This window comes from Tachypleus tridentatus, chromosome 9 (assembly GCF_004210375.1).
Source record: "Tachypleus tridentatus isolate NWPU-2018 chromosome 9, ASM421037v1, whole genome shotgun sequence".
In the NCBI taxonomy this organism is placed as follows: Eukaryota; Metazoa; Arthropoda; class Merostomata; order Xiphosura; family Limulidae; genus Tachypleus; species Tachypleus tridentatus.
Genome location: NC_134833.1, coordinates 154,899,173 through 154,915,747, shown reverse-complemented (window position 1 = coordinate 154,915,747; position 16,575 = coordinate 154,899,173). Strand labels below are relative to the sequence as shown.

Below are 16,575 nucleotides of genomic sequence, written 5' to 3'. Positions count from 1 at the left end.
AATGCAATATTTCTGTGGCTTCCATTATTCAAGACAATGTCATTGACCATTTTTAAAATTTAATTGGCAAAAGCATTGTCACTGCAATCAGGTACTTCTAGCATCACCATCTAATTTCTTCTGATGAAGAATAATAAAAAAGTGAAGCAGTAAAGGATTCAACTTGTCTCCAGATGCACATCACTACTTCCACTATGATAATTGCATTGGTACTTCATGGTGTGAGAGTATTGTTAATTATGGCTGTAGTCCACATACATTTTGGTTAGCAATACTCACGTCACTGAATATTCTTCTGCACATTAGGCCTAAGTGTTCTCTAGCTTCTAATGGCAGGTTGTGGTCAACAAGAATTGTTCCAGCTTCACTTGTCTTCCAAACAAGATCATTTGTGAAAGCTCTGAAACTCAATAAAGTCTGTAATTTATCCACAACTACAGTTGCTCTCTGCTTGTGTCCAGAACTTTCAACTTACAGTTTTGCAATCTCAAGACTTGTATATTTAATGTAAATAACTTTATAACAAACTATACAAGACAGGTTCTCACTTCCCCTTTTCAACATTGTTGGAAAGTATTATATAGGAAAATGTCTTGTTCAAACAAAAATTGTACAATTGTACTTCAAAGCAAGTTACAAAGAATATGTAAATTTGGGGAATGGTCAGTTATATGAGGGTAAGTCATGCATATGTGGGCTATGGCAAAATAGTTCAGGCTAGGGACAGTATTCCTGGCCACACTGACTTTTATGTGCTGTGACATAAATACTATTCAGTATAGGAATGCAGCTTTACCATCTCTAGCATTGTTATAATTAGGTAATACTGACCAGTTTGAACTTTCTTGTCATGTAGGATAACATTTACCACTACAACTCAACTTGTTACTAACTTCCTAGATATTGAATGAACTGACTGACCAACATCTTTTCAAGAGTTGAATCTGACTGAAAATGTGGGTAAGATGTTCTGGGAAGGTGCCAAACATTGTTAAAGAGCTAGAAGGAATTGTAATGGAGAAGTTTGGGTCATACCATAAAACATTCAAGAAACTCATTGTGATTATGCTATGTTGATGTGTGACTTATACTAGTATATGTATTTTTCAGTAATATTTAGCATCACGTGGCTGATCACATGACACACTTTACCTAAAAAATGAGTTAAGGGTACCATTACCATTTCTTAATGTTAATAATTGTGCAGTGTTGTCTGGGATTATTTCATATATATATTTTAACAAATGTACTTCAAATCTAGTCTTATAAACAAATGAATAACAGTTGGCACTGATATTAGTACTGTAAAAATATACATATAAACTAAACTTGGTCATTAATGAGGTTTGCAGGTTTTACTGTCATATAACAGAAGCTTTTACATTATACAACAAGATGGTATAGATTTTATTTACAGAAATTTAAGTTTAAGAATAAAGAGGTAATCATAACATTCTACAAAACAGGTGATGTCTTATAATGAAAACGTTTTTACAAGATTAATGAGGCTTTATATTGAACATTGGATACACAACTAGTGAAGTCCTTTCCTGGAAACTCTCTCAATTTGATCTGGAGTCTCTGGAAATTTATTGAAGTTATTAGTGTTGAGGTGACTAAGGCCTAAACCACAGGGAACTGCTGGTTGAGTGCTGTGCATTTGTTGCATGTTTTTTAAACTGTAAAATGATTTGTTCAGTTGTTGTTGTGGATTGAGTTTCACCAGTTACTTCCAATTGCTCTGTGATAACATTTGCTATTCCAGCTTTGACAAATATTTCTTAGTATTTTCCTTAAAGAACGGTAACTAATGTATTCAGCTTTGTATTGATACTTTCATGTATCAAGTCTTCATGAACCTAAATGTTTTTATGACATCAGTAATGAATACAACATTTAAAAATGGAATGTAAACTATTAGAACTTTAATGCTGTTTTTTATTGGTTCATGTTTAAAAAATACAAACTTTTTTGACTGAAAATGGTGATAAAAATTATCAAAATGATATATAAGAAGTATTATACAGCATAATATCTAGTTCTTAAAAAAGTCTGGTTCTTTGTTCATATAACCATTGTTCAAAATGTTGAAAACACACTTCATTTCTGTTGATTTTAATTACAGTTGAAACATGATTTCAAGGTTTTCATAGATACTGTTTAATAACAGCAGATATGCTTTCTCATAGCTAAAATACAGAAAACTAATTTGAGCAGTTTATAAAACTTCTTCTGCTAGTTTTGCTAGTGTTATACACTGCTAATGTATGAATTTTTTATTTTTTAAACTGATTTTAATTTGTCATTCTTAAAATACAAGCTCTTCGTCACTTACAAAAAATTAATTTTTTTGTGAGGTGGAATTTTTTTAGCTTTAACAAAATAGTTATTTTGCAGAAGGAAAATGTTATGACAATTCCAAATGGACTGTGTCTCTTAAGAATAGGAGCAACTCCTCTGCTTGGCTACCTCATCCTTGTTGGTAATTATGAAGCCTCATTTGGTATTTTTACTGCAGCCGGAGTAACTGATATGGTAAGCCCAATTATTTGTGTTTTGTATTAAATGGTATTAAATTTACATGATACTAAAATTTCAAGTTAATCTATTTTTTCATGATTAATATATGGCCTCACTGTTACAAGAGCTCTATTACTCACAATACCAGATCTGTCAAATATTATATTATTTATATATTAAAATGTTGTGTATTTTTCATTACTTCTCTTTACAGTTTAATCTTTATTTTCTTAACTAGTTTGTTTTTCTTTCCTTCATCAGCTAGATGGCTACATAGCTAGAAAGTTTCCAAGCCAGCAGTCAGTAATTGGGAGTTTTCTTGATCCAGTGGCCGACAAGTTCCTTATTGCAACATTGTTTATCACACTTACCATTGCAGGACTTCTTCCTGGTTAGTTTCAAACAGCTGGTTTTATTATTCATGAAAGTTTTTCACTAATTTTAAGTAAGTGTTCTGACATTTAGAAAACTGTTTGTAAGACAGCTATAGTGCATACGGGTGAGGACCTAGATTCTACAGTATGTGTTTGTAGGAGAGCTATGGAAGTTTTATGTAGTTAGGTTTAACATTCCATTTAAAGGATATTCATAGAAGTTCCAGATGAAGATTTCTGGTTCCATCAGTGTAGATTCCTGTACGTTCTTAGATGATTTCCTCTGTTCTGGTTACCTTCTTGTAGATTCAAACATTCATCTATGTGTTTTTTATTTATGGCAAATTATGAAGGGCTGGTGAAGAATCTGGTTGTTAAGTGGTGCTTGGATCACTGAACTTTGGCCTGTAGTTCCTATACATCGGGTCCCTGGGGTCACTATCTCGGTGTTAGTTGGTTTCTCATTTGTAAATATAATCAACTGTGTGCCAGTATTATACAAGAGGAATTGTTGACGCTATGACTGGTTTTAGTGTTTGAGTATAATGCTCATGAAATAGTAGTGTTTCTGCATTGTTCGTAGTATTTTGAGTTTTTGACAGTGGAGCAGATCTTCATGGTGGGTGGGGTCATTGGGCATTGACTTTTCTTTTATCTGTAAAGCTGTGTTGTTTTTTTGAAAAAGAAAAACTAACAGTAAATCAGTGACCACAAATTTATGATTTTGCATACACACACGCACACCATTTCTTGCAGTACCTGTTCTGTTTTGTTTCTTCTTTATTGTACATACTCTTCCAGATACACCTCTTTTTAAGGTTTTGCCTTTTTCAGGCAAAAATGTTTAGAGGGGCTTGTGAGATATACAGTATTGGAAGTTGAAATTCTCATGCTACCTTAAGGATCTCCTTACTGTCTGAGAGTCAGAGATTCTTGTCTGATCACTTTAGTCTATGAGCATTATCTTTATGGCAAATCACCACTCATAAGAATGGAAGATATGAACCAACTAGAGTGTTGATTTTGACATTTATGTCTCTGTGTGCATCTACCAAATTTAAGGCAACAGGTTATCAGAACTGTAGAGTCAGGCCATGCATTACAAACTCTCAGATGTTTTCACTGTCATTGGTTCGGACACTACCTTAACACGGTGGTTTAACTTGTGCTTGTTGTGGGAGTAAGGACCATGACAGCCATAAGTGCATTCTTCTTACCCTAGATCATGCCCAAAGTAGATGGAGGAGGTACAGAGGATAACAACTACCAAAAATATCTCTGTATCTCGAGATGACTGGTGTGGGTATTAAAACTTTTATTAAAATAAAGTAGTGAATAACCTGAAGATGACCTAAGAAGGTTAAAACATTGTTCTCTACTCTATTTTAGTTAAAGTTTTAATATCCATACCAGCTGTCTTGAGATACATTTTTACTTCAAGTGAGTTACTTGTTATCATCAATAAGTGTGGCATTATGCTGTTAAACCGTTGACACGTTACTACATTTCACCTACATAGTCTTTATTTTGCCTTGCTAATGCTCTTTTTGTTGTCCATAGACAAACAAGTAGATAAGTCAACATTTACTCCCATCTACAGTGATGAATGTGTGTGATTGTGACCTGTTCACTCAGCTTCAGTGTGCAGGACTGTAGTTCACTCTTTCCCTTGCTCTCTCTAAACAGACCAGTGGGAACCTTTCCATTCATTCCAGTACATAGTCCATGGAGTTGACCTTCTGTTGATAAATGGTAAAAAATGATCATAAATCTAAACAGCTCTTCACAAAGATCTCTTCAACATTCTAGATGAAAATGACAATTGTGAAAGTATGGAGATTTTCTCCATAATTTGAGTGCCATGATAAAAACCTTGATTGATTCTTAACATCCTGTATGTATCTCTTATGGGAAAGGTTTTTGAAAGCTGCAAACACTATCAACATTTGGCATTATTCATTTTACATCTCTTGCACCACCAGTTTCAAGAACATTTGGAACATGATTTAATAATTGAATGTGAAGTACGCGATGCATCTTCTATAAATTTTACAACTAAGCAGCCAAGAAACTGTCGATTTACAGGGTATTTCTAATGTAGAGGCTTACACATCCACCTGTTCACCCACCATTATGACCAATAAAGTCCAAGACAAAAGAATTCCACCTTCTTTTCAACCTGACTGTAATTCTGAATGTTACCGATAACTCTCTCTGGTGAAAATTAAATGTATTTTACACCAGTTAAACTGATTGACATCCATTATGAGATGATAAATCATACCTTTCTTGTCTCTCTTCATCTTCTAGTTATTTTTCATCAGATTTGGCAAGAAGAGAAGTGTTCTGATTTGCTGGCATTGTGCTGTTGTTGTCCATTTCAATAACTCTGAGAAGGGTTCCAAGATTCCTTTTAATTATAGGCCTGTTTCTTTGATGAGATGTCTGTGTATAGTTTTGAAGATTAGGGTTAACACTTATTGATTTTCTGGAATAACAAAACATTTCTGTCATATAACATTTCACCGTGGATCATCTGGTTGGACATGAATCACCAATCAGGGAGGTCCTTCTCAAAAGGGAGCATCTTGTGCTATTTCTTTTATCATCAGAGTACTTACGAAGTAACACAGAAGTTCAGGGTTTTATAAATTGGATGGCTATTTGTAAATGTAACATTTTGTGAAGAGGTTATTTTAAGTATACTGTTCTTATCTGTCACACATAAATTCACAGAATCTGAGAGCTGTATCTTGAGTTTCACTCTTTTTACACTTAAAATCAATGCCATCACTGAACAACTTATTCTGATAAAACAGCATAAATATTCATAACTTTCAGATTTGTCATCAAATATATTCTTTTGTTGTTTTTTTTTACTTTTAATCCCTTATCTGTGTTCAGTTTTTATTTTATTTCTGATCATGTCAGAGTTCAAGGGAACAAGTTTACCATGTGGCCAGATCAGCCTCCACAGATGTTGTCAGTTGAGCTGAGCAATTAGTGGAATTTGAAAATCAATTAGCTGTTGAACTTATTTATAAATTGCATTCAACTAATAAACTGTTTTCATGTGAGGCCCATATTGTTGGAATAATAAAAAATAATAATAACTGGAAACTGATTTTGATTGATCTGTTATCTTACATGACACTTATTGATGTAATCTAGTTATCTTATATAAATGTATATTTGTCAAGACCGTAAATTTATATTAATTGTACTGATGTAAGATCCTCATTCATACAGGTGTTGATTGTAAGGCAGCTGGAGAAAAGATTTTATTGTTTTATCTTACATTAGTCTAGGTAGTTTTTATTGTTTGTTCTTACATTAGTATAGGTCATTTTTATCTTACATTAGTCTGGGTAATTTTTATACTTTTGTCTTACATTAGTCCAGGTAGTTTTTATTGTTTTGTCTTAAGTGAGCCTAGGTCGTTTTTGTCTTACATTAGGTAGTTTTTATTGCTTTATCTTACATTAGTCTGTGTAGTTTTTATTGTTTTGTCTTGCATTAGTCTAGGTAGTTTTTGTTTCGTCTTACATTAATCTGTGTAGTTTTCATTGTTTTATCTTACATTAGTCTAGGTAGTTTTCATTGTTTTATCTTACATTAGTCTAGGTAGTTTTCATTGTTTTATCTTACATTAGTCTAGGTAGTTTTCATTGTTTTATCTTACATTAGTCTAGGTAGTTTTCATTGTTTTATCTTACATTAGTCTAGGTAGTTTTCATTGTTTTATCTTACATTAGTCTAGGTAGTTTTCATTGTTTTATCTTACATTAGTCTAGGTAGTTTTCATTGTTTTATTTTACATTAGTCTAGGTAGTTTTCATTGTTTTATCTTACATTAGTCCAGGTAGTTTTCATTGTTTTATTTTACATTAGTCTAGGTAGTTTTCATTGTTTTATCTTACATTAGTCTAGGTAGTTTTCATTGTTTTATCTTACATTAGTCTAGGTAGTTTTCATTGTTTTATCTTACATTAGTCTAGGTAGTTTTCATTGTTTTATCTTACATTAGTCTAGGTAGTTTTCATTGTTTTATCTTACATTAGTCTAGGTAGTTTTCATTGTTTTATCTTACATTAGTCTAGGTAGTTTTCATTGTTTTATCTTACATTAGTCTAGGTAGTTTTCATTGTTTTATTTTACATTAGTCTAGGTAGTTTTCATTGTTTTATTTTACATTAGTCTAGGTAGTTTTCATTGTTTTATTTTACATTAGTCTAGGTAGTTTTCATTGTTTTATCTTACATTAGTCTAGGTAGTTTTCATTGTTTTATTTTACATTAGTCTAGGTAGTTTTCATTGTTTTATTTTACATTAGTCTAGGTAGTTTTCATTGTTTTATCTTACATTAGTCTAGGTAGTTTTCATTGTTTTATCTTACATTAGTCTAGGTAGTTTTCATTGTTTTATCTCACATTAGTCTAGGTAGTTTTCACTGTTTTATCTTTCATTAGTCTAGGTAGTTTTCACTGTTTTATCTTACATTAGTCTAGGTAGTTTTCATTGTTTTATCTTTCATTAGTCTAGGTAGTTTTCATTGTTTTATCTTACATTAGTCTAGGTAGTTTTCATTGTTTTATTTTACATTAGTCTAGGTAGTTTTCATTGTTTTATCTTTACATTAGTCTAGGTAGTTTTCATTGTTTTATCTTTCATTAGTCTAGGTAGTTTTCATTGTTTTATCTTACATTAGTCTAGGTAGTTTTCATTGTTTTATCTTACATTAGTCTAGGTAGTTTTCATTGTTTTATCTTACATTAATCTAGGTAGTTTTCATTGTTTTATCTTGTATTAGTCTAGGTAGTTTTCATTGTTTTATCTTATATTAGTCTTTGTAGTTTTTATTTCACTCTGTTTATAAAGAATAAAATTATGTGCTGATTCTTAACTGTTTTTAAGATAATTTGCTAAGTACAGTATTTGTATTTGTTACCATACAGTTTGTATGTATATATATGTTATCTCAAAAATGATTGTTTCCTTTTATAATTTTGAATAATATTCTTTTAATTTCTGTCTTTAACTTCTAGTTCCTCTGACTGCTCTGATTGTAGCAAGGGATGTATGTTTGGTAACAGCTGGTTTCTACATACGATACAAGTCGCTGCCATCACCTGTAATTTGTTCTTTAGCTGTCATGTTGTCAAGTGATATGTTAAGATTTTGAAAAAATATTATTTTGTTATTATGCTACAGTTGTGTGTTGAAGCAGATCATGGTCTATGTTCTGTAACTTATCTTTCTGTAAAATTATAGATTTAAAAACAATCATACAAGGTTCAGATTTAATGTTACTGTTTCCATTTGTATACAAGTGCTTACAGTGAGTTCAGTCATCTTACATTACAAGTTAATCATTTTGTGATGTGGTTAAAACATCCTTCTCATATCAAAAGTATTAATTCTTTATTAAAGTTAACTTGTACTTCTCAGTTGAAAGTAATTATTTTGCTGTTGCTAACATACACATTTATTAAAAATATTCATTATAAAGTTCAGTTAACACACACTTGTGTTAAAAATATTCATTATAAAGTTCAGTTAACACACACTTGTGTTAAAAATATTCATTATACATTTCAGTCAACATACACTCCTTATGTTAAGGATATTTGATATGGATTCTGATTAACATATATATTAGAAACATTTTTCCAAAACATACTTACCTTCCCTCACACTATAGCTATTACTGGACTGCCCAGGTTTCTATCTTTGCTCATTTAAGCATTGGTCTGATTTTTTTTTACTTGATTCTGTCTTTCATACCCCACATAATTGCCATTAGTGATATGTCTAGTGACACTCTCCACCTGCCTCAGTGTACCCTCTATCCTCGTACCGTACGTAAGCAATTCATTCAGATAATGTTATCACTTTTTCTCAACAGAGCGATCACTAATCAGTTTCTTCAAACTACAACCATTTGAGATACTTTGAGCATTCTTTGTTTAGTTTGTTCATAGAACAAGATTTTCATTGGCAAGCTGATATCCAGTATGAATATCCTAGAATATTGGTTCCAGCACATAGGTGAATCAGGTCTCTCCTATCTCACCTGTGATATCTAGTGTCACACAAGAGTCTAGGAGGGAGTCATTCTCAGTTGGGACTGTCAATGATCTTATTCATAGTGAAATGGAAACATATATTCCATTCAGTGGTGTTACTCCAGGGGCTTCAAATGACAATGATCCTAAATATTCTGAAGAGGATTTTGATTTTCCTTTTTCCTGCTACTTTTATTCTGTTGGCTTCTCAGTCTGCCTGCAGGACAATGGTAAGTTTACCGATTTACCACACTGATGACCTGGGCTCAATGTCCTATTCTGTGAGGTATACAAGATTCCGTTATTCCAATCCTTGTTTACTTCAGTGTTGCTTAACCTCACATTGTGATTCCAGTGTCTTGGAATGCATCACTCTATGGCTACAGGTTGAGATGTACTCATAAGAGAGAGAGAGTGTGTGTATGTATATAAATATATCATGTGGTCCAGTTGCCCTAGCTACCAAGTGGGATATAGGAACCATGACCCATAATTCTAGACCCAGGCAATGGAATCTTGGCTATCTGGGCAGAGCCTGGCCAATAGAGATGACAGATCATGCACAGTTCCACCCAAAGTACATGAGTTAAGTTCCAGGCAAAAGGTGTACTGGGATAGAGGGTGCATCAAAATAGGTGGAGATTGTCACAAGACAGTATCACCAAGAGCTGTTAAGTGGGTTATAAAAGACTGGAGCAAGTGAACAAAAATCAGACCACTGCTTAAGTGGGCAAAGGAAGAAACCCTGGCAGTAGAGTGACAGCTGTAACTGGAGTGGAGATAAGTATGTTTTTTGGAAATAGATTTTTAATTTAAGAAAATGTTAACTTTTTGAGGTTCATTTACCGTATACTTTTTGTGTTTGTCAGTTAACACGGTTATGTTAAAAGTATTAATTCTGCTTTCCAAACATACATTTTTAATAATTGTTGTTTAAGATGCATAAGACAGGTAAATTAATATGCAGAATTATACATAGACTTTATGTACAGTTCTTTTCATACTTTGTGTTTTAACCTGGAAAATATTTTGTGTATAATTCTACGTACATTTCTGAGGTTAAAAAGTATTCATTCTTTAATTAACTAGGCAAACAACAATTTATAACCCTAATGAACTGATTTAGAACATTGGTCTGTCTTCTTCAGGTGGTGTTTGAATATGAAATATTCAGGTGATAGTGTGCTCCACAATAAATAAATCACTTCATTTTGGTTGTTTGCCTAATTAATATTAGATTAGTATAATCTGATTCCTTATTCATTCTGTAGTCCAGAACATTGTGATGAGTAGTTTTTAGTTAGGAAGGGAAAGGTCTGATGTTTGGGTTCCAAGGCTTAGCCATTTAGCCTGTATGTTACGTAAGGTGCTATTCGTATTGAAAATACCAAAATATATTTAGTGCCACATAGATAGAGTATCTGCAAAGAAGACATTTCTCCAATGCTTTAAAAATAATAACTAATTTACTTTAGGATTTTTGTAGTAACTTTTTTTTTATGAGGATTATTTACTTGGCACAGAGGACTCTCTCTCGATACTTTGACGTGACTTTCCCTACAGCCAAGCTTTCTCCCACTTTCATCAGTAAAGTAAGTTCAGTTTTAAAAGAAAAATACAATAATAATAATAAACAAAGAGAGGGAAAAGTAATTCTTGATGATGAGAAACCCACTTGAAATAAAAATGTATCTCAGAACAGCTGGTTTGAGTATGAACCAGATTCAAAGAAAACAAGAAAACACTTTCATATGTTTTTGAACACTGCAAATCAAATAAACACAACCATAGAAAACATCCAGATACTAACTAGGGAAACAAATATAAACAAATGCAAAATCAAAGAAGCCCTACTTATAGAACAACTAAAACCAATATAAAGGAACACCTTCATATCTATACTAATTAATAACCTAACATCTAACTGCAACGCCCCTGTTTATACTCTCGTCCCTGAGACGCGTGCCGTCAATGGTCACATTCAAACTCTCTCTTTAGTAACCTGAAGATGACCTAGGAAGGTCGAAATTTGTTAGTAAAGGTGTTACTACCCACACCAACTGTTCTGAGATACAAAGAGATAGACTTATCAGTATATTTATTTTGAGCTAAAAACAGAACATAAATGTCATTAAAAATGCATATGCTTGTCATGTTTAGACAGGATTTCTAGGTTATCTGTGTTTGTTGTTATGATTTTCATAATTTATGAACATTCCTTTTAGTTACTAAGTATGAAATGTATTTCTTGATTTCACAAATTGTTGTCTGTAATCAACAAAAACTTCTCCAAGGAACCATTAAATGTAGTCAGTACATGTTACAGCAGATGGATTAGCAAGAAGTTTGATGTAAAATAATACTGGTGTGTGTTCAGTGGAACATTGATTAAATAAGTTACTGTGAATGATCAGGTAAAATGGGACAAGAAGTTATTACGTGTGATCAGTGAATGTTAGCTAAATATCCATGTGTGATCGGTAAGTGTTTTAATACATTCATTAAATGTCAGTCTAAGTTTTATTTTGTTATATTATTATAGGTGAATACTGCAATCCAGTTCTCTCTGGTTGCTTTCACACTTGCAGCTCCAGTGTTTGGATACGTCGATCATCCATACATGAAACTTCTGTGGTAAGTTCTTTTGTGACGTATGAAACGTGAGTCGTTAAAATATTATTTATTAATTTTGAAATATTAATCCTTAAGTTTAGGACATTATTTACATAACCCTCAAGGTGTTGTTTTCTATAGTGTTCACCTCTCATGGTGAAAATTGCTGAGACCAAATACAGTGTCTCTCATTGTATGGTATGGTGTGGGGTATTGTTCTCAGTTACAACACTTGGTACAAAGAACTGATGATAAATATTGGGTGAAATCATGTAATTTTATGTAAAATACTTAGAAGACCTCAGCTGTAATCAGTAGGGTTAATTACAGTATGGGTGGTATTTGTGTTTATTCTTTATTATGTAATTTATTTGGGATCACGTAACCTAAACAAATCATAGACTCTCAAGTAATTTGACACAGGAATAGTGTAGCAAAGTGTTTTCTAAGCTAATAATTCTAGTGTTGATGATGGTGTTAAATCAGTTTGTTTTGAAATCGGTAAAGAAAAAGTTTGTTTACCTAAAAGTAGCAAAACCATCACATAAGTTTACAGTAATATGCTATATAGTATAATACACAGGATTTAAAGTAGAAGAGAATAGTTAAATATTTAATTAAAGTAAATGTGTAGCTCCTCTTTGTTCTGTAGACAACCAGAAGTCTTGACCTAAGAGTAAAGACATTGATGTAATTATGTAATTTATTTCTGTCGTAATAATATCTTCAAACATTCTTGCTTACGCCTTGTTAAAGTATTATGTTTTTGTGTTATTTATCCAATAAATCTTCTTATATTACAACTCCAATGTCCATTACTTTAGTATTAATAGTTTAAAGCAAAGTGTGTAGTACTGGTATTGAATTTCTTGTGAAATTCAGTTGTTTGGAAATTAAGGGATAACTGACATTCCAGACACTATGTCTTATGGGAATTATGAAGTGTATAACCTTTCTGTATCTCTCATTAGATATCAATCCTGAGACCAAAACATTTAGAAACTCCATAAGTCCAGTGCTTAGAACACTTAACGCCAACTTTAATTGTATTATTCTTATTGTAATCTTGTATCAACTTGTGCATTATTAAAATATCATAGCCATATAAGGGTGTCTAACTAATTAATTATCATAATGGAACCAAGATAGTTAATCATTACGTGTTTCCTTTTCAGGTACTTGACTGCTGTCACGACCGTGTCTTCAGGCGTGAGTTATATGTTCTCCAAAAACACTTACAAATTTCTCAAATCACGGTCACCCAAAAATGTTTAATAGTAATTTTTTATATATAAAGAGAGACTGATGTTTCTCATTGTATAGCTAGCTAGCTTTCAGCTGGTCAACCCTGAAATCCACATTTATCTTTAGAACAATTGTTTTATGTACAACATGAGACTGGTATGATTATTTTCAAGTTGTTACTGGAGAGTAGGGTGTAATCTACATTTTAAAGCTACTGGCTTTTAATTAAGTAGCACTTCAATTGTGAAAGTGCCTGATGATTAACAGTAGAAGTTCATGATGCTTTTGAAGCTGATTAAATCTTTTTATTATTTCAACAGTTTCAAGTGTTTCACTTATTCACACATGGTCTAGTAACCCAGGTGAGAAACATCCAAGTTTGTTGCTTGTTGAAAAATGGTACAAGTTCTTTTAAAAATGAGGCATAAAAAAACTCTGTAACTGCCATCTTTGAACTGCTACATTGGCACATCCATTACAAGGTGAAGGATGAACTTTATTTTGTTACATAATCATACAAAGAGATATCTGTACCAAGGCTTTAGCTTCTCATTTAGCAGTGGTATCTTTTTCAGCCTATAATTTGGCTATAAATATATAAAATACAGAAAATGTTTCAGAAAATATTCTGGGATTTATTGATATTAAGGAGGAAAACCTTTGGGACTGCTCCCGAGAATATAAAATAATTTTTTTTCTGTGCAACAGAAACGTTGTGATAGAACAGCATTCATAGGATTGAGAGAGAGGCTGGGCTAAACTGACATCAATGAAAATTAAATCTGGAATATAAGATAATCAAAAAACAGCTAACCCAAAGTTTGTTTAAAATGATGTTTTTCATATGCATTGGGTTTAATTTTAATAATTGTCATGTGGTGTGATGTAGTAACGTTTTATTGTAAATAAACATTTTTCTGTGTGTGCAATGAACCAGATTATGACCAGGGGTGGATTTAAGCCTATATGCATAGTCAGTTAAAGCAAAATGAGGACTAGCAAGCCCATATTTGCTTTTGCTTGATGTATAATGTTGGTATGAATAGAAGCCCAGTCAGCTTTAGCTAACTATTAAATCTGCTCCTGATTATGATAGGATCACAGACTCACTACCTCCAACTATTTTAGCCTGTGATAAGACATACAAAATATAACTGGAACAACATATATTGTTTGTATACTGTGTGGATATTATAACAAAATAGTAAACATTCATTTTTGCCCAGTTCTAGTGCCAAATTTTAGATAATTGCAAAAAGATGTTTTATATTTTCTAAAACAAATTGAAAAATAATTTTTTGAGTTTCAATTTATAATAACCACTGCAGCTGTCTGTTCAGACATGGCACATGGTCTGTAGCACGTTAGACAATGAGTATTGTGAACAGCTTTGAGAAGAAGAAAAAAGACAAGATAGTAGTAATGCTGCCTTTGTTATGTAGAGAGAACTGTGTCGAAGTATTTAAAACTCTCCAGTTTCTTCCATAGTTTTACCTGGATCTTGTGAAATAGTTTCATTTTTCTAAATTATTGCAAAAACATACACAGACGGAAGATTCTTGACATTGCTGAGAATCAAACAATGTTTCAGTGTCCTTTAGAATAGAAGATGCTTACCTTGAAATATGGGTTAAAGCACTTGGTTTAGTAGAATTATCAGATAATATAGGATTACTTCTTCAGTCCTTGTTTAATTCTGCAAAGTCTTGATACTTCAATATTGAAGTATTTTAATAAGATAGACTTAATTGTATAATTGAAATTGGCAGAAAATATTAACACAGACAGATTGGGAGCAAATCATAGTAAATATGGTAATGGTGTATCAAAACCTTAAAAATTCCACATTACACAAGTTGGTCTACTTAGTTTCACAAAATTGGTTAATGTTTTAAAAAAATTTTGTGAACCAAAGAACCCAGGTCAACACTACTTTCTAAAATATGTGAACAATAAAGCATGTTAAAAATGGAAGATAACCCATATTGGTGTGTCTCTGATGATAATGTGTAAATTAAAGTATTTATTATTTAATTTCGGTATTACAGAAATAGTTTTGGGATTAGTTTTTATCTTAATCTGGGATCAAAAGCACAAAATGTAATGTCTTCCTTTGTTTACAATTTGGCATGCCCCCTGGTGGCACATTGATGAGTCTGAAGGTTTCAATATCCATAGTAGGCACAGCGTGGATTGCCAATTGTGTAACTTTGCATTTAATTACAAACAAACAACTTGGCAGAAACTGTTATGGTACTGTGATTTCCATGAACAGGCCAGACTAAACAACAAACATTTGACATGTAGTCATTTTCTTTCTTGTACCATTTTAAATATATGTATGTGTATTAAATAAATTGTCTTTTTTCAATCAACATTTCTGTGGCTTATCTATTCCTTATTTTCATGTACAAAATGGTTAGAGAGTCTTGTTTCAACTTTTACGTTTTATTTTCTCTTTAATAAAATAAAAGAATGATTCTTGAAGCTCCATTTTATTGTGTAATGTCTTACTTAGTTTTGGATTTTGAATGTTTATTGTGTAATGTCTTACTTAGTTTTGGATTTTGAATGTTTATAGTGTAATGTCTCACTTAGTTTTGGATTTTGAATGTTTATTTGTAATGTTTTACTTAGTTTTGGATTTTGAATGTTTATTGTGTAATTTCTTACTTAGTTTTGGATTTTGAATGTTTATTGTGTAATGTCTTACTTAGTTTTGGATTTTGAATGTTTATAGTGTAATGTCTCACTTAGTTTTGGATTTTGAATGTTTATTGTGTAATGTCTTACTTAGTTTTGGATTTTGAATGTTTATTGTGTAATGTCTCAGTTTTGGATTTTGAATGTTTATTGTGTAATGTCTTATGTAGTTTTGGATTTTGAATGTTTATTGTGTAATGTCTTATGTAGTTTTGGATTTTGAATGTTTATTGTGTAATGTCTTATGTAGTTTTGGATTTTGAATGTTTATTGTGTAATGTCTTACTTAGTTTTGGATTTTGAATGTTTATTGTGTAATGTCTTATGTAGTTTTGGATTTTGAATGTTTATTGTGTAATGTCTTATGTAGTTTTGGATTTTGAATGTTTATTGTGTAATGTCTTATGTAGTTTTGGATTTTGAATGTTTATTGTGTAATGTCTTATGTAGTTTTGGATTTTGAATGTTTATTGTGTAATGTCTTACTTAGTTTTGGATTTTGAATGTTTATTGTGTAATGTCTTACTTAGTTTTGGATTTTGAATGTTTATTGTGTAACGTCTTACTTAGTTTTGGATTTTGAATGTTTATTGTGTAACGTCTTACTTAGTTTTGGATTTTGAATGTTTATTGTGTAACGTCTTACTTAGTTTTGGATTTTGAATGTCTTACTTGTGTGAATGTCTTACTTAGTTTTGGATTTGAATGAATGTCTTACTTAGTTTTGGATTTTGAATGTTTATTGTGTCGTCTTACTTAGTTTTGGATTTTGAATGTTTATTGTGTAACGTCTTACTTAGTTTTGGATTTTGAATGTTTATTGTGTAATGTCTTACTTAGTTTTGGATTTTGAATGTTTATTGTGTAATGTCTTACTTAGTTTTGGATTTTGAATGTTTATTGTGTAATGTCTCACTTAGTTTTGGATTTTGAATGTTTATTGTGTGATGTCTTACTTAGTTTTGGATTTTGAATGTTTATTGTGTGATGTCTTACTTAGTTTTGGATTTTGAATGTTTATTGTGTGATGTCTTACTTAGTTTTGGATTTTGAAT

The 16,575-nt window shown here is 31.7% G+C and overlaps 1 protein-coding gene across 1 annotated transcript; it reads left to right on the top strand.

The window, feature by feature from the left end:
• Window positions 1-2,401: 2,401 nt before the first annotated feature.
• Window positions 2,402-13,134, top strand: LOC143226717 (cardiolipin synthase (CMP-forming)-like). The gene is made up of 6 exons (XM_076458080.1): window positions 2,402-2,535; window positions 2,782-2,911; window positions 7,940-8,025; window positions 10,483-10,551; window positions 11,502-11,593; window positions 12,748-13,134. The coding sequence occupies exons 1-6, from the start codon at window positions 2,410-2,412 to the stop codon at window positions 12,845-12,847; spliced, it is 603 nt and encodes a 200-aa protein (XP_076314195.1). The 5' UTR covers window positions 2,402-2,409; the 3' UTR covers window positions 12,848-13,134.
• The last annotated feature ends 3,441 nt before the right edge of the window (window positions 13,135-16,575 follow it).

Excerpts from the sequence above, each read along its gene's own strand:
- LOC143226717 (XM_076458080.1), top strand. The coding sequence starts at position 2,410 with ATGACAATTCCAAATGGACTGTGTCTCTTAAGAATAGGAGCAACTCCT. Across the intron at positions 2,536-2,781 it reads CAGCCGGAGTAACTGATATG|CTAGATGGCTACATAGCTAG; the intron begins GTAAGCCCAATT and ends TTCCTTCATCAG. Across the intron at positions 10,552-11,501 it reads CTCCCACTTTCATCAGTAAA|GTGAATACTGCAATCCAGTT; the intron begins GTAAGTTCAGTT and ends ATATTATTATAG.